This window comes from Harmonia axyridis, chromosome 1, assembly GCF_914767665.1.
Source record: "Harmonia axyridis chromosome 1, icHarAxyr1.1, whole genome shotgun sequence".
NCBI classification, from domain to species: Eukaryota; Metazoa; Arthropoda; class Insecta; order Coleoptera; family Coccinellidae; genus Harmonia; species Harmonia axyridis.
Window position 1 is genome coordinate 10,824,884 of NC_059501.1, and position 24,472 is coordinate 10,849,355.

Genomic DNA, 24,472 nt, shown 5'->3' on the forward strand with positions numbered 1-24,472 from the left:
GTAATTTGTAAGAAGAAATATCTCTAATTTCTATTTAAATAGAGTAGCCACGTGGTGGTATTCCTTCTATAATTCCCGAACTGAATATTTTACATTTTTCAGATGATCTGGGCCAACACCAACCTCATCGGATGCGGATACAGCTTCTACCACAGCCCAGAGCGGGGATTCACCAAATATTACGTTTGCAACTACGGACCCAGGTAACAACCCAAATCCAAACTTTTCTCCAGGTCATATACGAAGGGTATAAATCACAATTTTCAATTTCCAGCGGCAACGTGGACGGAGAGAGCCCGTACAGGAAAGGCTATCCCAGCTGTTACGAGTTCGGCCTGGAAAACTCCAGGAAATACGCAGGATTGTGCGGTAAGGCAATTTTTGTCCCCACTCGAAACACAAATGGCTTTCACTGAACCCGAGTGCATCCCGCTGTGCACTTGGGAAATCCGAACCGTGTGAACTGGAAATCGGTAATATAAATAGTTTCCGGGGCATCTCATCAATTTCAGATGGCTCCGGGTTGTTCCAGATATTTCCAGCTCCTTTTCGTTTCAGTTATCGTGGTGTATCCTGCGAGGTTGCTGTAGAGAACGGAGCAGCACATTTGCTCGAATTTCTGTCTGTTGTTAGTTGAGATTAAAATGTCTAAAATACTGTTGTGTTTCCTGACTAGATTTTGTTCAGGATAATTCTGGCGACTTGGCTTAGCATGGATCTCTTTTAACTTTTCTTCCTCAAGTTGTCGCTGTACAAAGAATGTATTTATTTATTTTATTCAATTCTTCACAAACACCATCACAGGTAATCACAAATGCAGAATAGAAAAATATCCTATTCTAGAAAACTAAAGAAGATTACGGTGTTTCGTCTCGATGTCGCTGGTGGACTCATCTGTTAGGCAATCTAGCGATCTCTGCCTAAAATACACTCTCTCACACCTTGGTGTGGAGGTGACTCTGCTGCAACGCGTCCACCCCTATAAATTCGCCGGGTCTAAATTAAGAGTGACGCGAAAGCCATAACGCCATCTCTTGATCAGTAACAAAGTTACTACGAATTCATTTATGTCAGTATTTAGAATATCCTCATAAAATTTTGTTATCATTTCATTACACACATGCATCATAGAGATTATGGCAGTTAAATAACCTGGTATTAATAGAAAAGGTTCCGTATTCATAATTCTCAAATTTTATTTGAGAACTTTTAAATTAATTGATTTGACAAAATCACATTCTAGGTAGCTCATATTATTCAGAACACTGACCTGTCGAGAATCCAACTGACTATTGAATTTTAGATTCGGTTGGAACATGCCAACTAAATCTTTGGTCTTTGATTTACGCACAATTATTTGTGAACTGATTGTATAACTGATTTGTATTGAATTTATCTTCCGCGTGCAGTTGACAACAAGATACTTTTTGATATCAAAAAACATTCATCCCAAACCTTCATTCAACTTCATTTAGATCTCTTTGACTCTTTGTAAAGGGTTGCGATCTGACAAATTCAAAATTTTTCTGAATATCTTGGAATCGTCCGCGAATTAACCATTCACAGAAATGTACAATAATTTAATAATAGAATACCTCGTAGAATACTATACACCAAGAGCATAAAATGCATGATATATTCATTCACTTAAGTCGTTAACACAGTCATTTCGATTTTATTATTATTATTATTATTATAACGTGATACAGAGTTGAGGCTTAGCCTATAAACTCTAAAATATGTAAAAATAAGTAATGTTGTCACAAATTACAAGCTTACAAAAATATTGAAAAAAAAATTATAAGAAGAAAGGGATGAAAACAAAATTCGTGCTATTGAATGAAAAAAGATCACAAAAAAAAAAAAAAACACAATTCAATTTCACAAACACAGTGCATTCTGTGAGGCCCACAAGTCAAGTTTGTTCTTGAAACTGTTCACACTAGGCGCACAAACTATCTCGGTCGGCAATCTGTTCCAAACTTCGAATACTCTGTTGGAGATGAAGTACTGCCTGGTGGTGGTAAAGAATCTCTCACGTGAGAGTTTGAACATATGTCCTCTGAGATTATTTGAGTTGAGCACAAAAAGATGACTGAGGTCACAACCGAAGAGACTATGTAGCGATCTATAAGTTATTATGAGATCGCCCCTCAACCTCCTCAACGAGAACCTGGAGATATTCATTAGGGCTAACCTACTTTCATAATCTGGACGCACAAAGCCATACGGTATTCGGGTGGCCCTCCGCTGAACCGATTCTAGTAGAGTAGCATCCCTGATGAGGCAGGGATACCAGACAGGACCGGCGAACTCCAGAACTGGACGAATGTATGTCTTGTACAATTGCGCTGCAGTCATAGGATCGCAACCAGCAAAGGACCTCCCGAAGAGATAGAGAAGCTTTCTTGCTCTGCTCGTGCAGTGTGCTATATGCTGACTCCATGACAGATCCTCCGTCACAATCACACCCAGATCATTGTGAGCGGATACATTTTCAATCAGCTGCCCCTCAACATAATAAGAAAGTCTTGGATTCTTCTTTCCTAAATGTAACACCTTACACTTTTGAACATTTAACGGAAGCAGCCAGTCATCACACCACCTCGCCAGGGTGTTGAGATCCTCCTGTAGGACAGAACGATGGGTTGGACAATTGAACAGCTTTGTATCGTCCGCGTATGAACAACACTGAGAACTCATAGATGCCGGCAGATCCGAAATATATACAAGGAACAGAATGGGGCCCAGTACTGAACCCTGAGGCACGCCACTCAAAACATCCCTCATTGTAGACCTAGCTGAGCCCACTCTGACCGAAAACTTCCTGTTTGAAAGGAAGCTCCCAATCCAAGCGACCACATCGCCCCGAACGCCCACATGCCACAGTTTATGCAACAATCTTCTCAGAGGAACTCGATCGAAGGCACGGGCAAAATCAAGGTATATTACATCAACCGATTCACCAGCATCAACAGCCTTTGTCCACACGTTGAGACATTCCAACAAATTAGTGATTATAGACCTACCTGGAATGAATCCGTGCTGACCCTGAGGTAAGATATTATTGGACATTAAAAAGGGCAGCATAGCATTAGAAATGATCTTCTCCATTACTTTAACGGCTATTGAAGTTAGAGAGATAGGTCTATAATTTTCAGAAGACAGTCGATCACCTTTCTTGTATATAGGTGTTACAGATGCCATTGTCCAACAACTTGGTAAGCGGTGAGATGTGAGAGAGGTTTTCATTATATCAGAAAGTGGGCAAGCAAGAGATCTCACGCAACTCTTAAATAGCTTCATAGATAAGCCATCCACACCAGGTGCAGTGCCAGTCTTGAAGGATCCGATGACTTGTTGTACTGCCTCAGGAGTTATATCAACAGACTCAAAAGATAGCTGGGCACTGGGGGTCGCAATCTGTGGAAGAGCACCATCAGGCTCTCTTGAGAAAGCACGAGCGAAAGTATCAGCAAAGGTGTTAGCAGTACTCAAAGGGTCGTCACAAAGATTTTCAGATTCATCACGAATTACCGGAACAGAAACAGTGGTATTAAATGTTTGACGGACATATTTGAAGAAACTTTTCTTGTCACTACCTGACACCAACTTCGACTCGAACATTCTTTTAGCTGATTTTATGGTAAGAGAAAGATTATTTGAGTATCGCCTATGGATATCGAAGTCAGCTTCACGCCCACTCCTAATATAGCGTTGCCACAAAGATTTTTTCAATTTTATTTGACGAATGATTTCCTCGTCGATCCAAGGTTTGACCGTATTCTGCCTCACTGTGACCGAGCGTGTGTGTCTTTCAACAGTCTCTACAATAATATGCTCCAACTTTTTCCACATATCCTCGACATCATTAGCATCCCAGAGTGTGCCCCAGCTAACCAGCATAAGTTCCTCATCAACCTTCTGAAAATCGGTGATCTTTATTTTCTTTCTGGACATTGACGACCTATTCTTCACATAGAATTGTAATTTTGAGTACAGAACAACATGATCTGATTTGCCCACTGGTGATTCATAGTCCAAGGAGGATACCAAGTTTCTGTCATTCACAAGAATCAAATCCAAAATTGACGGATTTTGACCTATGCGAAATCTCGTAGGCTGGCCCACAAGCTGCTGGAGATGACATTTATTGATCATGTCAAGGAACCCAGCTGAGGGTGAGGCATTAGATGGTGAATTTATGACGGGCCACCTCAAGTCATTTAAATTGAAATCGCCTGCAATGAAAACATTCTTCTTTGAGTTCGATAAATCCTCAATCGCTTTGAACAAGAAGGAGTCGTACGGACATGGTCTAGGACGATAAACACATCCTAACGTAATGGAGAAATCTGACGTAGACAAATCAAGGAAAATATTATCTATACCAGGTGAAGGATAAGAATATGAAACAATGGAGTATTTATTTATAATATTAACACAAATATATATGCAGCAGCCCCCATGACCTGGAGTTGTAACACTATCGCACCTGTAAATGACATATCCCGGAATATTACACGAAGCATCAGGGATGTTTGAATTTAACCATGTCTCTGTGATCATAACAAAGTCAGGTTTAGCAACATCAACAAGCACCATTAATTCATTCTTCTTTGCCGATAGAGAAGCCAGGTTTGTATACATTATCTTCCATTCTTCAGGTAGTGTTAGTTTTTTGGAGGAGAATTGTCAAGTGCAGTAGAGGAAACAATTGTAGGCTCGCCCCTCATATACCTGATTGTTAAATTTTTCTCACCCCCGGCAATCCTGCTCTTGAGTTCATCTCGCATGCGATTAAGAGTTTCAAGCTGTTCGTGTGATTTATCGTCGGAAATGCGGAAACCCTTCAGCACAGGACTGCAGGCGATCACCTTCTTATTTTTCAGAATGTTGAGAGGGGTATTCAAATTGTTGAAACAAATCTTTACTGGACGGGGAACAGCAGATTTCTTCACCTTACCAACTCTAGATATAGCTGTGATGTTATTAGAGGCAGATTTTTCAATCTCGTTCACAAGTTTTTCAATGATTACGGCATCCTCCGTATCATTCACCTCCGGTATGTTCCTTACAATAATATTGTATGACCTCTTTATCCTCTCAATCATCTCCCGTGCACCACATGGTTCGGGACGGCCCACAGCCATACCGTCGGCAACTACAGCGGAAGCAGCCATCTGACCTCCAATGTCAGAGACCTTCATACGAAGCTCCATCACATCATCCGCTACGGATTCTTGAGCAGTTCTCAAGTCCGTTATATTACACTGACACTCAGCAATCGCAACTCCCTGCGCATGAAGCAGGTCAGAATGATGTTCGATTTTTTCTGAGCACTTTTTCAGCTGCTCACATAAGTCTGACTGAGTATTCTTGATCAATTCAATATCCTGCGCGATTTTGTCAAGTTTAGATAGTTTCTCCAGAATGAGTGCCAAGGGACCAGTTTTTCTCTCAACCCCAGCGGACTGAGAACTGCCATCACTACATGAGTTGCTACGCAGTTTTCTGATATTGCCCTGGCACGAGGGACATACAAATTTTTCATTATGCTCCGACATAAATTCTATATCTTCAGATTTTAAGTTGACACATTGTCCATGACATGTACGGCAGCAAATAGTACACGTTATCTTATTATCTTTAGCTCCCACACTCTTTGAGCAAACTGAGCAATAAGTAGGCATCCTGAACAGTGAAGCCAAATCAATATGAAATTGGGATAATTAGAACAAAGGATCAACACTCTTCACTTTCTGAGGCCGACCAGAAAGACTCCGCAACAGACGCACACAGGTAGGCCTAGGAAAAGATGAGGAACAACCCACAGAGGATAATCACAGAGGATGGTACCTTTAACTCTACAGTTCTTTTTTTATAAGAATATAAATACAATATGAGTACAATGAAATATCAACGTGTATACTTCCCTTTAGGAAATTGTGTGATATCTCAACGTGTGTGCTTCTCTTCAGGGAATACCGATTCAATGTGCTTATCAGAACATGTAATGACAACGTATGTTTACTGATATCTAATTGATGTGAAAACAGATCTTATATTCAATCGGAAATAAATATAGAAAAAGGAAAAAATCGGTTATTCAAAAGCGATTCTTCGTAAATTTAACCCAAACTCACGTGGATACACTTATACAGCCGCCAATACAAAATGCAAAAAAAAACTTCCAATTTTCACCTCAAAAACTCTCGAAATTAACGCACAAATATTTCTCTGCTGACAACATATGAATAATCGATTTGACCATGGTTTTCATCGATTTGTGACAAATATCATTGTATTGGCGAAAGAGAATTTTTTCCTTTTGAATTTGTGAATTTATGTGAATTCCAATAACTATATGTAATGTTCACATTTGATGGTATTATCTTGGTCGAAATATTCAATGAAAAATATGAGGAGCACGTTCCAAAATAAACTTCCTAGCTGATATTTCAGGTTTGCTTTCCACATAGGTCAAGCTTTCTCTAAGTGTGCAACATGTGGACAAAGTCTTTTTTTTCACTCGAGAGAAAAGTTGAACTTTCCTCAGTTATTGCACATTATACTATTTCATCGTACACATTGCTTTTCTCTTTTCCTCTTGAGATCGTAGTATAATTATAATTTGAAAAAGTATTAACCTCACTTTTAATCCATTATGTACCTATTCGGATTTAAATTTTGATCAACAGTTCCTTTTCCTCTGAAGTTCCCCCTTTTTTTATTGAATGGCCATTTTTGTTTGCATATCAATTGGTGGATTCATCAACAATTTGAGTGATCAATAAAAAATTCCATCTTGTTACTAAATGCTGCAACAAGAAACTTTTATATATGATACATAATTGAGGGATATTATATCAAAACTATTAAAATGTTCTTAAAGTGTTCATTTTTAATATGTTAGTAGGCTTTTGGTTCGATCTTCGATCCGAGAGTTGACCAATGGGACATCATATCGTTTATTGTTTATCTAGAAAATAAAGAATTAATATCAATAAAATAAATAAGATACACTTGAGTATAATGAATGTTTCCGATGGCTTTGCTTCCAAAATGAAATCATTGAGGAGAAATTATCCTATATAGAATCCATAATCATCAAATCTTAAATACCTTTCCTCATTTTAGAGATTGAATAAAAATTTTACCACAGAAATCTTGTCTCTCTCACAAAACATCCATTTGTTGGACTTCTTAATATCTAGATTTCACTTGGCATTTTCCTTTGTAACATAGCACAAAATGAGCCAGAACCTGTAATAAAATTGAAGATCCTGACATTATTCCCAACATGAATACACCAAACGGCGAAACAGGGATGAATTTAAGTAAATATGAGAAATCCATAACAAGTGAGCCTTTTAGATTATTGATATGCAGGTATATTTTCGGGGAAAGCTAAAATAGGAGAGTTCTCTTGAACATCATCCATACAGACACAAAAAATTCTCAAGGAATATTTCCCTCCTGTCAAAAATTCTATGTATCTGGAGAACAATTATCGAAAATTACAGCGATAATTGCATTGTAGGAAGCGAAACTGCACTGCGATAATTGTTCTGTTCATAGATGCTTAGTTTCTATGCATCTTACACAGTTCGAATCTATGGCAATTCCATTCTAAATCAGTTTGACAGGTAATGTAACAGTTTATTCGGGAAATATTCCCCCGAATTACACTCGTGCATCAAAATGACCGGATAATTTTGCATTCCAGCGTGTTTTCCTTGAAAAACTGCATTCGGTCATTTTCATTTTTGGAGAAAGAGCCCTCCACCTTCGGTGTCGGGCTCTTTCTCCAAAAATTAAAATGAACTCATGCAGTTTTTATGACAACACGCTGTCATGCAAAATTATCGGTAATTTTGATGCACTTGTGCAATTACTTACGATAATATCCCTTGTAACCTGAAAATATCAATCTGACGTATAAAGATGACTTAAATTTTGCAGAAGGATATATTTCTATGATTTCGATGATTTTCTGAGTGTTCCTACACTGAACAGAGCGCTATACAGATGTAAGATGAGTGGTTAGCCTTAACTTAGTAATGTAGGTCATCCAGGCCCTTCAGAAAAGTAGCTTCTTCTAAGACTGTTAGTTTCGGAGATACAGTGTGATTCATGAAAATTGAACTAAATTTCTAATATCCGTAAATTGGAAATCTTGTTTGAATTTTGTGGGTTTTCACATCATACCCCCCTTCAAAATATTTCTGTTACTTTGAAATTTTCTGGGCAGTACTCGGATTATTGAGTGTTTTCTTCAGACTTCAAAAGCTACAGTTTTTACACGTTTCAAAAAAATGCTGTTATTACAATGAAAAAAAATTCAATTCAATGAATTCAATTTTACTTTGAATGGTACATTTTTTTCAAAACAGTAGCAAACGAAAGAATTCATGTCGAATGTAAATTTTTTAATATACGATCCTGTTTTTATTTCTTTTGTGATAATATTTGATAATGTCAGCCGTGATTTTAAATTTTATATCTTTCTATTCATTTTTTCTTCATTCTAAAACTATCCGAACCTAGTGTTTGTTGTAACACGCGTATTTATTTAAAATTCTGACTCCAATATTGGAAAATCCATTTCTTTGACACCTTTTTAGGTGGATATCCGGTGGAACATTTTTTCGAATGTTTAAGCAATATGAATCAGGACTGAAGAGCTATTTCGAATGCTATGTAATGGTATATGATTTCAACTGAATGAGGCAACTTGACACATATGCTACAATGATTGTAGTGTGCAAAATGTCGTATTAGGGAAAAAATTCGGATACCGTTCAATTTTCCTAATTATAGTCGGCATGAGTAGAGTAAGTTCCAATATAATATTGAAAATTTTTTTTCAGATAAACCAGGAAGCATCCAAACAACCCCATTCTTTACTTTCCACAATTTTATTGGATAAAATGAGGACTTTATTCAACTTTGTATAAAAACATGGATAACCAGAAGCAATGGAAGAGATCCAGGTCTATATACACTCGATTTAGTAGAGTATATTAAATTTTTATATGTATATATTGTGATATTACCGATCTAGGGTACGTAGGGTAGTAATATTTCTCTTTGTTATCTATCTCAGATTCCGAAAATCCCCAAAAATTGTCAATCTGCGAATTGAATTCATTTCATGAACCAGAAATTATCTATTACCAAAAAATGAAATGTTCCAATTATGTTAATGTAAAATTTGTTGATACTGATAGGAATTTATTCATAAAACATAGTGGAATCAGTGTAATGATCGATTGACATAAATGATTTTTGGATGGATAGCGAAATAGGCAATAATGTCGCTTCTGATAATTCGATTGTTATTTCATTTCTCTATTGAGCAAGCTCCTCTTGTTTAGGTAGGAATTTTGTTCAGTTATATTACAGTAATTATGATTAAGTAGCAATATGCATTTTGTATGAACAATTATTATTTTATATTTATTGATTATAATGCAGTACGAGGACTTTTGGTTTGATTTTGATGTTTAATCAGCCTTTCCAATAAAATTCGAATCATAATAATATGTACTAGGGGTTAATTTATCATTAAGCTTCGAAAACTAGAATATGAAAAAATTTTATTGATGAATGGAATTCATATCCTAAAAAAAGGGTATAAAAAAAGAAAATTTCAACGTACCTACTTTCGGTTCTGTTCAAATACTTGTGTAATATGCCTCCTAACACATATTCGAATATGGGAACGTTTTTTGAAAATTTGCAGAGTTCGGTGATTATGTGAAATCATAAAAATGATTTTTTGAATAAATATCATAACATAATACGTTGAATTGTGAACCATCTATGATAACTTTCGAATACATCGCGATAGAGTGAATATCAAAGGTAGAAAACTACAGATTTGTAATATACGATTGATTTTCCGAGTAGGTTGCAACTTGCAGCCCGCATTAGTTCGTGGAAACGACTGTAGATGTCGTTGATTGTAGCGAAAGATTAACGTAACTTGATAAAACATAGTGACGACAATTCATTCAAATTCAGCCTAAAAATGGCGAATGGGGCATAGATCTATAGAATGAAAATCCCATAAAAACAGCTAAAGCTTGTAATAATTCAAAAAATTATTTTTTTCCCAATACTCAGGCCAATCATTGTTAGGAGGTAATACAAAATCCAGGTCCTAAATTGTTTCATTTATAGTATTGTATTTTTATAATGAAAAAAATCTTTTGGATTTCACGTTCGTTTACTCCGGAGGATACAAATCGAAATAAATATACAAATTGAAGGTTCTAGTAAATGAAATATTTACATCGCAAAGATCTGTATTGGGCCTTTTGAATAAATTCACAAAATCAGATAAACGGAGAATGTGAACAATTATCTACCACATTTGGGCTCAGATAGTCAGAAATCATCAGAAGTTCTAAGACATTGACTTACCTATACAAATTCGAAAGAAAAATCCAGCATGAAGTCGAGAATCCTGAATATTTATTGAAATCTCTCAAACTCCGTTTTTTTGGGAGATCTCACAAAGTATTCACATTTTAAAAATCATTTCAGCTAAATACAAGGCTAAATCTGGAGATTTGTGTTTTTTTTAATTGATTACGGCGATTACCAATGAAAAATTTTATATTTCTGTTTTATATTTGTACTCTCCCTATAGAACTATCGTGATAATCTATCGCAAGGACAACCAGCATATAAACTACTTGGTAGCTACTACCGCACTGTGGTAACAGCACTGTCGCACTATCACGATAGTTCTATCGTTATAGTTACAATCACCGTCAAACTGAGCCTTGACTATCATCATGAGCCTTTATGGTTTTAATTCATTCATGTCTCTATAAGATATACGCTCTATTAGTGTGACGTCACACACCGCCATTTTTGGTTCTCCTGTCAGTGTTCGGAATCCAAACAAATAAATTTTCATTCAAATTAGTACGGTGTCGTTGAAGGAATTGGCTTATTTTCATAAATAAGAGTATTTGCGGAACGATTTCAGTATTAATCAATAGACCGAAGGAACAAGGTTAATACCAGTAAGTTTGAATCCTGTATCATTCCTCAGATTTTGTAAAAAGCCGTGTTTATTAGTTGAAGTTCAAGTTTGAACTTACCGGCATTAACTTCGTGCCTTCTGTCTATCAATTTATAGTAAAATCGTTCCTTAAATAATCTTATTTATCAAAATAAGCCAATTTCTTCAACGACAACGTACTTATTTGAATGACAATTTGTTTGTTTGGATTCCGAACACTGATAAGAGAACTAAAAATGGCGGAGTGTGACGTCATCACTAATAGTGCTTATTGCGAGGCTCTTGAGAATTGGAAAAACCGGTTTTCAAAAGTTTATTTCATGGATCGAATTACGAAACAGAAAAATAATAAGAATCTGATTTTCTTTTGTAAAGATTTTAATAATTATTAAGCTCTGATTCTTCCCACAATTAGATCAATATTGAAACCTGACAATAAAATTTGAAAAATGACCCTTTGCTACATAAGAGGTGAACTAGAATGTTTTAGGACATAGGAGGAAATATTGGAAAAGTTTCGTCTTCACTTTTCTACTCAAACATAATTTTATTGTTGCCTTGAATGAACTCAGGTAGACATTTCACAACAAATTTCACGTAAAAGGCTTCAAACCTATTCAAAAATAATAATGGGTTGTTTCGATTACTTGTAAATCCTGGATATGATTTATAACTTCGAAGGAATAAGCAAGAATGAACAATGTGTATGTATGTATTATCTTCTTTATTCCTCAAATTAAATGATATAAGTCATATAGTTACCTATGGTTTTAATTATATACCAATAGAAGTCATCTACAATTTAACAAATATATAATATTTGGAACTGATAAACATTATGTAAGTCATAATGAACGAATTGATTTCTTGTCTTCGAATTAGTTGCTGGTATTCATCATCTGTAACAGAAAATTCACAATTAAGTGTAACATCTGAATGCCAATAATGGGTGTGAATTGAGATGTATGCGAAATTTCATTGAATAAATAGCTAAATAATTGTGAAATGCATTAGTTTTACACATGCATTTATACTCAGGAGCAAGAAAAAACGCACCGAGGTGATATATTTAAGTTTCTAAAGTTTCATTGTTTTCTTATTTTTAGCTCGATCCTCAAAATTTTTTGAATAATCTGTAATTATTTTGAAACGTACTGTGGAATTTTTTCCTGGTCAAATTTTTTCAAATAACCAAGATTAATTTCTTTTCAACATTTGCTTTTTTTGGTTCATGGCTTCAAGTACACTAGTTCATTTTTAAAAGAGACTTGAATTAGTTATCAACGATTCACTTTAAGGAATGAAATTTTCCTCAAGATGCTATTCGAAACTCAATCGACAGTATGAACTCATGTTTACAGGCGGTATATGAAACAATATTAATCTAAATTAAAACAAGAACGTTCCTTTTGGTTATCCACGCTACAGTTGAATCGATATGTTTTGATTCTTCACTTGAATTCAATGAGTTTGCATAAATGAATTTTGAACTGATAGATTGTCATTATAACTGAACAACATATTGCGGCCTCCTCATGAACTGAGCCTTTGCACGTACATGATGGCACATTAAGCAAAGCCATATCTTAAGAAATTCCTCATTTCTTTGAATTGGGTAAACTGTTTCTTGAAATTTATACTTTAGCACTAAGTGACTAAGCCATAATTTAGAAAACAAAATGTTGAGAAGAAATGGTTCTTGATGAGAATTGGCAATTTGTAAAAATTTTATCACGAAATAATAACAGGATATTTCAAAATTAAGGTTAAGCAAAAAACTTTTGATTAATACTGCATAGCGACTAATAAGCCAGCTTTCAACAGAATATTAAATATACAATTCTAAATTAATAATTTCATCTACAGTTCACTGAAAGAATTTCGAAAATTGAACTGAAAATAAGACGACAATGAGACTTCAAAGTTTAAAAAATATAAACTTGTTGCTTTTTTCGCACCTGAATGTAAATGCAACTGTTAAACTTATGCATTTCTCAATTATTCCTTTTTATATATTTATGTATAGATATATTTTTTGAAAATATGGTGAATAATAATATTTCACCTATTTTTTTATATCTTCCATAGGACACATCACACTCATGAAACTATTCAAGTCCTCTTCACTTTGCAGTTGTCTCAAACGTATGGTAACAGAGTTGTCGAATGCTCCACTGGATACCAAGCGTATGGTTGTTGTGCCACAAGCAATCATTTCCTCGAATTTACCTAGTTGTTAAAAAAATACGAGAAAGTTAGATGAATAAATTTTAAAAAACAGATCAAGAGAAATACAGAATTTCTTGAAAACTGTATCAATAAGGGGGAAAAATTCGAATTGCTCACCATTTTGGCACTCATAATAATAAACTAATCAGGTCGTGATAATACAATAGGTGAAATATGGGAATCATTGAACACTCAATGAGTGCATGAGTGCAGGGCCTAACCACTAAAATAGTATCTTGTGCAACAAATGGGGAAAGCCCAACATTTCTCACTAGTGAGAAAAAGGACTTTCTCCACATGTTGCATACTATAGATAGATACTTTTCCTACAACTACTATGAAAAGTAACGTATTCTTCATAACTTACTCAATTTCGAACCTTTGCCTCGGGAATATAGCCATTATTTCGCTTAAACAGCATCAAACAAAATTCTAAGAACTAAAAATCGCCAGTGTGCAAAAAGCAAAAAAAAATTTCGGATAACTCTGAAACTATTTGTATGATTCAGAGCAGTACCTAATGAATTCGCCATACTTCAAGGAAGTACCTTCTTAAGAACTAAAGAATTTAAAATCCTAAACTGAAAATTTCAAGTTACTGGGTTTATGGTTTTTTTCGGTGAAGGAGCGCTCAAAATGGTACATATTTTATATGTATATTTAATTTTATTTCTATGGAAGGGACCTACAGGAAACACATTCCAATCAGTAAGTCATTCATTCTAAGAAATGAATAGTTTTACCTGGCCTTGAATTCAATCCACAAACTGTATCGGCCATAATCATCTGTGAATTGTCAAGTCCAGTTGAGCCACCAATTTGAACAAAATCATCTAATCCTCGCTTTTGACACTAAAAAATATTTAATAGTTTTCTCTATCTTATATTAACAGTATGTGTAAAATAATTCTACCTTGTGAATTATTCCTGTTTCGATCTCCATGCTCCTCGTGTCTGATCTCACAACTCCAACATTCACAGCCTCTACTCTCACAGCAGATGGAAATAAGGTACTAACGCTGCAATTCGACCTTTTCTCGTAGTTCCTCAATGTATAAACATCCTCAAATCCTTGAAGCAGGATGTTGCAAGCTAAAATAAAATCAGAAATATTTTATCTTATATACAGAATTATACAAGAAGTAGATATAATAACGTCCATATACTTTTTGCACTATTATACGAATTGTAGTAGTTACTTTAGATAATACCCATAACTCAACACATGACTCGACAAAATATCGTTGAATAAAAACATAAAACACCATGTAAAATAATTATGATAATAAAAGACTTTTATTGAATAAAAATTTGATTATACTTGTTTTAACATTTATAGAGGGCGAGGTTCGATAGTTCTGAGTATTTCATACCCCAAACGTCTTACTATCTTACTTAAGTTTGGAAAAACAAAAATGACTCCACGACTACCTATATAATCTTTGTTCAGTACAATAAAACGCCCTGTATATTACTTTTCATCATGTATTTAGTTACTACCGTGGGTTGCTATTTGGAGTTTACCTTTCATTATTTATTATTATTATACTTCACTAACAGATAAACGTTAGTTGAATTTGGGCTATATTGAAATTTTCAATTCGCGAATCTCTTTTAAATTCAAATAAGAGACAAAACGAAAATATGATGATAACTTCATCTGAACACAATGAATTCAACAACAGAGGCTCTGGATTGGAATAATCTGTGAGGGTGAAAAACCAATCAAAAAGAAATGATCTCTATTCATCGAATGGAATATAGGCTTCGAACGCCTGTTGAATATGTAGTTGTTTATATGAAAGATCAATACCAAAAGGAAATTCAGCTCATTCGATTAAAGTCGTCAAATCTAATAAGAACTCATTCAATTATTGATCGTGTTAGAAAGGCTGCTATCAGCCAGGAATTAAATTAGGAGCGAAGAAATAAAATATACAGCTTTGGTATATATCTACAACTCTTGGACGGCAGTGTTAGTATTGCATTCGAATGATCCAAGAACAAAAAACAGGGATCATATTACATTATTATATTATTACATATTATACAGTGTTATGTGAAATGAAATGTGAAGTGATTGAAGTGAATAATAGATTGTCAAATGAAAAAGCTCTCGAAAAATTTTGACTACCAGAAAAATAAATCCTAAATATTTAGGAAAAAAATTTTCAACTTTGAAAATATTGTGGGAACATTTATTCATTAACTATCTCACTCCTACCATTTTAGTGAGAAAGTTCTCATAGAGGCTATCCTTCAAATATTTTTCAAATAGTCAATAATAGAAAGCATCATAAACGTATTTCCCATTCAATCATTCGAAAAATTGTCAAACAAGAAAAATCGAAAATATTCAGAATTGTTGCCTTTTGATACAACCAAAACGAACCCGTCTGTATATGGAATCAATCATTGGAATTTCTGCTGAACAAAAACTAGTCCTTAGATCGAGAGAAACATCAGAAGATTAAGCTTTTATAATGAAGAAGAAAAATGGCAAAGATTATAAAGAATCCATTGTGAAATATTGATACATGATCGATCTATTTATTCCAAGGCTCAATTTTCAAATCTAAATATTTTCTAAACTAAGTATTCGAAGCGCAAAGTCTGCAAAATAAAATTTCAAATATTTTCAACCGAAGAGTATTTCAGAATGGTCGACTTTCTTCTCTCAGATATCACAAATGAGCATTGATTTTGATGAAACAATTTCTAAACGTTGTTCAAGCATCTTTTCATGAACTAATGACATAACCTACTGGACATATACGACATAAGAAATGTCAAAAAATAATTGTTGCCATTAAAACCACTTCAAATGATTATTGGTAAGCCCTCTACGGCCTCTACATCGTTTCCTTGAGTAGAGGAACACTTCAATCATTGAGATAAAATTTGTTTACTCACGTGTAGGATTCCTAATAAAATGGACAGTGATCGAGAATCCGGAACCTCTATGTGGCATCCTGTACTGGATAAGAGCTACATTCGAAGAACTCACGAAGGTCTGTTTGATTTTCCTCTCGCCGCAGAATTCTCTGAATCGTCCTTCGACAGGAAGCAAATAGTCATAGGGACTTGGGAACAATTCACCGTTCAATTCCCATCCATCAACAAACTGAAAAAACGATAGCAATTAGTACATTTAGAATGTTCACGTCATTCGTTGAAGATGCTCAATTGGTTGAAAAAGAGACGATTCAAACAGTTTTCGAGACAAGATTGATTCATTCTTTATGAAGAAAATTACTGATGATTTGTTACTGTTTGAATTGTAGTGACTCTGTCTGGCCGAGAGGTGTCGTTATGGGTGTCACGTCACAGTCTACTTCAGCCCCGGTGGCTTTATGGGGGTCACCGCGTTGCAGCAGAGCCACCTCTCCACGATAGTGTGAAAGGGTTTCTTAGGTAGATATCGCTGGATTGCCAAACTGAAGAGTCCACCAGTGATCTCGGGACGAAACACCGTAATCCCTTGAGAGAGGGCGCATCTATGAGATTTGGCTCAAGAATATATCGCCAAAGAAATCTCCAATTGTGTAGCAGCGAAATTAGGAATTAAAAATATTCAGTAAATGGCTAGGGACTATGTGATTGCTGGTCAAAAGCAGCGTGGCAAATTTTGGAACATAATTCTGGATCAAGATATTGAAGGTGTAGAGACGCTACATTCGTTGTTGTTTGAAAAATGGATAACAGCCAGTTTTTTGTTTTAATGAAACACTGTTCTTGATGCAAAAAATTAATGTGCAAGCTGTGCAATGGTTTAATAAGTGTTATTTACACTCTGATCTATCAAAAACAATGGTTAAAAGGTGCTCCACGGAAATAAATTAGGGGGAACAATGAAAAAATGTGTTTTAACTGGTTAGACTCGAAACTTAATGGGTAAAGTGTTATATATGATCCTCTCAAACCATGTAATGAATAGAGAACAATCATCGAAACGGAGCCATGCAATTAACAGAGAAACCAAATAGGTAATTTGTGTAATTGTAATTATACAGATGGACCGTGTCGGTTTAAGAGATTATTTTGGGTCTTGGGAGAAGATCTACGGGCTCCTCTGGTACTTGGAAACCGCTTGGATCCGCTTACAAATCGAACTGAATTACAATTTCTGATTTTGTTGTTACAATGAATATCGTTACCAGCACAAAATTCGAAAAATGGGAGTTTGTTCATTCAAGCGTCAAATGATTTATAAATCACTTATTCTATACAGTTCTGTGGTCTCCAAGGAAGTAATTGGCGAATGAATTAACGAGTGTTCAAAGGCTGCAATGTCATGCTTTCTTTATTTTTTTTTCGAAACTCTGCTTGAAATTTTTATAGTTCTGACAACGATTTCGACAGAAAATTGCTTGAACCAACTCAGTCAGATCTGTTGTTACTGGAATATTAGGTTTTTATTGATATTTGAGTTGTTCCGAAGATGCTATAAAAACAAAATTTTGCTAGGGCTTGAAAGTATCAATTTATTAGTGCATGCAGAATCTGAACCTAAACGGATCTATTGTCAGGAAATATTGGGTATTTTTCTTCAAATATTCTTCTGAAATTCTCCACTTCTGATCAGCTGGATGTTTTCAAGTATCGTTATTTGAATTTCTAATGTTAAATCTATATCCAAAATCTCAACTTCGTCAGTTTTGTGGTCGAGGAAGTGTTCTTTATATTCCTCTTACATTTTCCGCAATCCAAACTAGCACATTCAGGGAACCCCTATTCGGGTTTTGTTGATTACCAGTTTGAACAACGACATGGGAGATCCTAATGTAACCTCAAAATTTCAAGTTGAAGGCTTTTTATTTCGACTCGCCTGAACGGCAAGGCTGATTAAATTGAATATTTGATTTAACACGATGAGATTTTTCACTAAAATCGTCATGTGTGTGAATTGATGATAAAAATCCTATCTCTCATGGAAAACTTCACCAAAACTCCTCAAGAAGATGTCGTGTATTCTCCAATACATAAAATTATAGGGTAGATACTGCAGAATCACTGAACCAGAAAATTTCTGAGTAAACGTTTCGTTAAAATTGGGAAGCTCTCTGAATTATTGAGAAAATCAAGACCTCAGAGATTAGATCATAATATATAGCATGTCCTTGGTTGGCTGCTATGAACCATAGTACTTATGCCTTCCTAATATAAGGAGCTCTTGAACTTGTAATATTTCTGAAGAGTACTCGGTTAAATTAAAATTGCATCATAATTTGATAATTTTATGAGAAATTTTGTGGATCAACAAGTATCGAACCGAATAGAAGTAATATCTGACTTCCCCTTTACTACTCCAAAAAATTGTTTTGGTCGATGCTTTACTGACATCGGCATCAACTCCTTGTCGATAACAAGGCTATAAATTTAACAAAGTGTCCCAAATATTTGCCACCCGTTGAGCAAAACGCATTTTGTTCGCTTACACTGGCACATAAATATACGAGCTTCTATCGAAGTGTACTACATGAATGATGCTCAAAATAGCATGAAAATAAATAGGGTGATTTATCTTAACTTTAAGTTGATAAAATTCACCAACCTGCAAAAACAAACATGATAACTTTCAGAGAAATATTGTACCCAACCTTGTAATAATGAATAATTCATGAAAACGTACTAACGATAAATGTTTCACAATTTCAATGATTGATTGAAATAATTTCAAGTGAAAAATCACATGTAGTTAGAAAAAAATTGTATCTGTCATCTTATGCCAAAGATGATTATTAATTTGGTATTATTTTATTAGGTGTACAACTTTTCTTCCGCCATTTTGCAATAGATGGCTGTAGCGGTAAATGATAGTCGAAATAAAGAGATCGTTGATGTAGTACAATAGGCTAAGGTATTTGTTAACATAACGCATTCAAAATATTAGTCGATTTGTGTCTGCTTCAGTTATTTTCGATTAAACATGTCAGTATACGAGTCAACTTCTCGTCATTTGCGGGAGGTTTTAATTTTCTGCTTCAATTTGAAGGAATCTGTGGCTGCGACTCATCGAATACTCTCAAATACCTATGGTGAGGCCGCTATTGATGAAAGAACTTGCCGACATTGGTTTCAAAGTTACAAGAGCGGTGATTTTGACGTCGAAAACCAGCATGGTAGTAGAAAAAGAAGGTTTTTGAAGATGTAGAAGCATTACTTACTGTACGAGTTGAAGCCAAGATATGTTGAACGGCGTTTGTTTGCTCGTGAACAGATGCTTGCAAGGCAAAGACGGAAGGGATTTCTGCATCGCATTGTGACTGGGGACGAAAAATGGGTTCAATACGATAATCCCAAGCGCAGAAAAGCATGGGGATATCCCGGCCATGCTTCCACGTCGACGTCCAAACCGAATATTCACGGTTCCAGGGTGAGACCAGCTCAGCGTAGTGAATAATGCGTTGTTAAAACCAACAGAAACACACACACAGGCAATTGTTATCGAACGCAAATAATGCTTTTGAGCCGAGCATTGAAAGACAAACTGCCGCAATAGAACGAGAGAAAAAGTGATGACAATGCTCGACCCCATGTTGCGTATTCTCCAGACGTTGCTTCCTCGGATTATCATTTGTTTCGATCAAAGGCACACGCTTCAAAAGATGACTAGTTTATTCAACGCGGGATTCGTACGCTGCCCTAAATATGGGAAAAAGTAGTGGCCAGCGATGGACAATACTTTCAATCTTAAATGTATGACCAGTTTTTTTGTAATAAAGCCTCGAAGTTGTTAAAAAAACGGCGGAATCAAAGTTGAACGCCTATGTAATGATTCATTGACAAAATTTCGATATTAGACTACAATTCGTTCCATATTTCTTTCTTTTTTTTTTGTTATAATCAAATATGTTATGTTTTGATCCAATTTAATCCAAAGTGACCAACTTCTCAAGAGCGCATTAAAATCATCGCAACGTATTGTTGTATTTCCCATAACAGATTTCCAATAACTCGACTGCAGCCCTTTCTCATTCTATAATTTTATTCCACCACTTACCTACTACAACTATTCCATAGATCTCGACGAAATACATCCGATCTGAAAAACCATTAGAGAGCGATAAAAGTTCTCATTTTATATCGAATAGAATTTCGAAAGCTTTCATTTTAGCAACTTGCAGCCGACACAGCCCTTTTACCTCTTCAACCTATCTAGGTCATTCTCCATCATTTCGCAACATGAAAATATGTCAAGTTCATTGCTAAGTCCCTGAGCTGAATATGCATATGAATACATACATTAGGATTCCCATTCATATCGTACAATTCATATAAGATCGTGTTCTACGTTCTTTACATTCCACTCGTGATCGATATTTAATATGAGACTTTTATGTCTTCTATATGGGAATTGTTACACCATAAGCCTCTCTGAATATGGTTGAACAGTTTAATTTATGGGCCGTTATGCCTGTGAGGATGTTGCGGTGTCGATACATTTTCTAGGGGACTTTACCCCTCATGAGATAGAAGAGCATTGAATGTCATAAATGTCAGTTTATTGAAAAGGTTCAGGTTCAGTTGAAGTTTCGAGTGTTATTATAAAATAAGAAATTCATGCTCGGTGTGAAATTTGAAGTTGGTCACATCATGATAACTAAGAAGAATATTGTAAACTAAATAACCAATATTTACGTTTTTACACATACGATCGTGTTGAACTTTCGAATATACAAATACATTAACAATAAAACTTAGGTGACCTTCAACAAAGGACATAATCAAATCAACATAAATTCATAAGGAACTACATCATTTAACGATAATTGACAAAAAAGTGAGAGCTATTTTTTTCTAGCAGTCTAGGATAAAGTGGTCAATATTAAATTTAAACATTTAATCTCCACTTACCGCTACAAGACCACCATTTGAACATGGTACATCGAAGTAGCTGAACCTGATTTCTACTCTCTGGTTAGGCTCAGCGAGTATGTAAATACCACAAACATTTCCATCAGCCACATTGGCTTTGTGAAAGAATTCACCTTCGTCGGAAGTCATGAAAATACATTCTGGAAAAAATTTTATTTCATGTAAAATCTTTTTTGCAACAGTACACTATTTTCATATAGCTTCAAAATTACCTCCAATATGAAATTTTTCATTTTCGATGACTGCTTCATTTTGAAGATACTTGCATTGAATTTGTTTCATTTGCGTTAGGTAATGAAATCCATTACTTCACAACTCAAATATCATTAAATAACGCATTTTTTTCGGAGAAAAATTTAGACACTTAAAAAACTCATACTACTCCTCTTATATAGGATGGAAGTCTTTCTGAATCACGAATTACAACCAAATACATCAAATAACAAATCTTCAAAACCCGCCTCTAGCTGCGCTTGTGTACACATTCATATAGTTATAAATTATGCCTTTTTAACGGGTGTTTTTTTTTCGAGGTATATAACTTTAAGTTGGCATTACTGTTACAGCTGTCAAGTGATTTATTCTCAGTTTGGTTTGGCAATTCATCTTGAATAGACTCACCTGAACAACGCTTGCAAATAGTGCAATTCTGTTTCGAAAATAATGGTTCTGTCCGGAATACGTATCGCGCACTACGTCCATTAGCAATGAAGCGCACTTCTGGTTGAATGACTACGTCAACAAACAAAACTGCCGCATTTGGAGTGAAGCTAATCCTCAAGTGTATGTTGAAACACCGTTACATCCAGAAAACTGACTATTTGATGCGCTTTATGGGCTGGTGGAATCATTGGTCCGTACTTCTTCAAAAACGATGATGGCCAGAACGTTACAGTCAATGGTGATCGGTATAGAGCCATGATTACTAACTTTTTCATTCCTGAATTGAACAACCATGATGTCCAGAAGCTGTGGTTCCAACAAGACGGCGCAACATGTCACACAGCTCGTGCCACAATCGATTAATTGAAAAACACCTTTGGTGACCGCCTAATTTCACGTTTTGGACCTGTGAATTGGCGTCCAAGATCTTGTGATTTAACACCGCTGGACTACTTTCTCTGGGGTTATGTAAAGTCATTGGTCTATGCGGATAAGCCACAAACTCTTGACCATTTGGAAGACAAGATTCGTCGTGTTATTGCCGATATACGGCCACAAATGTTGGAAAAAGTCATCGAAAATTGGACGTCCAGATTGGACTAGATCCGAGCCAGCCGTGGCGGTCATATGCCAGAAATCATTTCAATAATGTAATGCCACAAGATTATCTTGCGGATAAATAAAATTCATGTCCATCGAATAATCCATCGTTGTTTTATTGCAATTTAAAGTTCAATAGTTCTAAAAAAAACACCCTTTATTACTTGTGTAGTAATAAATAGTACAACAGTACAATCTTTTTATAAAGCTTTAAAATGACCCTCAGTTATATGTGTTGACTAGATATGGTTAATATCGATTGATTCTGACGAGTGATTATCAGAGTATCAATTCATTACACGACTGCATGCCTTGCAATCGTCCAGTAGGTAACCCTCACTTATCAATACAATTTGTCTCCAATTAGTAGCAGACATCACGTCTCATCTAATGATATATCAGACACTTGTGTTTATGTTCACTAACATCAATAATAAACCTTGGAATCATTCGGGGAATAACAATAATATACAGGGTGAGTCTTTGACTTGTACATATATTTCAACCGAAGATTTCTGAGGTCAAAAGAAACACTTTTTTCCTTTATAGTTTTTTCCGATTCGGCCCGGTTACAAAGATACAGGCTGTTGAAAATCGATAAAAAAATGTGATTTTCAGCTATATCTCTTAAATGGTTCTATTGAACGAAATGATTTTTGAAATATAGCTATTCCTTGATGTGATACATCTTCTCCGAACACAAGATTCCCTACACATCTTTCAGTTTCTTCATTATGAACATTACATCACATAAAAATACCAGAAATTCGAAGAACCCAACTCTTAAAAGTAATTTGAACGTTCATTGAACAATATTTGGCTAATTTGGAAAATAAAAGTATTCTTCATATTTTCTCCTACAAAGCGCCGTTTTCGAGTAAGTTGATCTTAAAAAAAAAAAATTATCTGTGAAATTCGAAAAATTGGGTACTTTGGCTAAATGCAACTCTGTTCTGTTGTGGAAAAAAACCACAGAAATGAATATTTACTATGATGTCATGTCTCAGATTTTAGAATTGAAGTACTAGCCAACTTGGTTTGAAAATGAAGTTATTTGAATAAGCTCACCTCAACTCTTCTATTTGATTACAAATTACTGAGCTTTGACACAGCTCTTATAATAAATAGATACTTCATTAAAATCAACATCCTATTTTGAAAAGTCCAGATTTCCCATAAAAAAGTTTTCACAAAATAGTCCCATTATAATGACAACAGTCAATAACCCACTAAAGACTGCTGCTATCGAACAATACTGTATTCTTCGAGGGTCATTCAAACCCACATCGAAACATACCACTAAGTACATACTAGACAAATTTTCATGTGATTGAGAATAAATACTTTTATTCTTTTGCTATTCCATAAATTCATCCTAGAGCATATGATTGACATACTTCCAAGAGTGCCATAATTGTTTTAATATGAAAACAAATAGGTGAGTTGAAAGAAACAGGATATTCAACTGTGGATATTTATATTGAATACTTCTCATTTATTTTCAATGGCAAAATCAAGAAGAATCAAGTAGTAGAGTTGGCTATAATGTAGGTACATATTATAGAACAAATTTGATTACAAGTGGAGTCTAACATTTTCCATTGATTACAGAGCCATGAAACTTCATTTCCATATTTTCACACTGATGGCTCCAAAAATATTAAAGCAGATCATTATTTTTATGAGATAGTTGGAACAAATCAAATGCTTCATTTCATAAAGGAATTACTTTCTATCAGAATGCACACTTATTTATTTTGTATCCACACAATTATTTTGGAAATTGTTTTTAAATTTCTTGAAAATATGTATGGAACTTCAATATTCTGTTGGGTTTCTTCAAATCTTCGATGATTTTCATTTTATGCAAATATCATAAGACAATAACAGTGTAAACTGTAAGCATAGACCTAATATCCAATAATGGATATTAGGTCTATGACTGTAAGTGAATATTTTAGATTTTAGGTTAGAAGTTAGAACATAGATTATTCGAACTGCTGTGTTTAAATTTGCAACACTCGAAATTTGAGGTTCAAACTTAAAACCACAGACTACTAG

At 35.0% G+C, this 24,472-nt stretch overlaps 2 protein-coding genes across 2 annotated transcripts in view; one reads left to right on the forward strand and one right to left on the reverse strand.

Moving 5' to 3' along the window:
• Positions 1-9,486, forward strand: part of LOC123689017 (venom allergen 5-like) — a 45,345-nt gene extending 35,859 nt beyond the window's left edge. The window contains exons 6-8 of the mRNA XM_045627800.1: positions 103-203; positions 275-369; positions 8,874-9,486. Of these exons, the coding sequence (XP_045483756.1) occupies positions 103-203; positions 275-369; positions 8,874-8,932 (255 nt within the window). The 3' untranslated portion in view covers positions 8,933-9,486. The remainder of the gene's footprint in view (positions 1-102; positions 204-274; positions 370-8,873) is intronic.
• Positions 9,487-11,750: 2,264 nt separating this feature from the next.
• The window catches only part of LOC123689018 (corticotropin-releasing factor-binding protein), a 40,409-nt gene continuing 27,687 nt past the window's right edge, over positions 11,751-24,472 (reverse strand). Inside the window, exons 4-9 of the mRNA XM_045627801.1 lie at positions 21,128-21,288; positions 16,184-16,394; positions 14,184-14,362; positions 14,014-14,122; positions 13,107-13,270; positions 11,751-11,940 (exon numbers count right to left, since the gene is read on the reverse strand). Of these exons, the coding sequence (XP_045483757.1) occupies positions 13,107-13,270; positions 14,014-14,122; positions 14,184-14,362; positions 16,184-16,394; positions 21,128-21,288 (824 nt within the window). The 3' untranslated portion in view covers positions 11,751-11,940. The remainder of the gene's footprint in view (positions 11,941-13,106; positions 13,271-14,013; positions 14,123-14,183; positions 14,363-16,183; positions 16,395-21,127; positions 21,289-24,472) is intronic.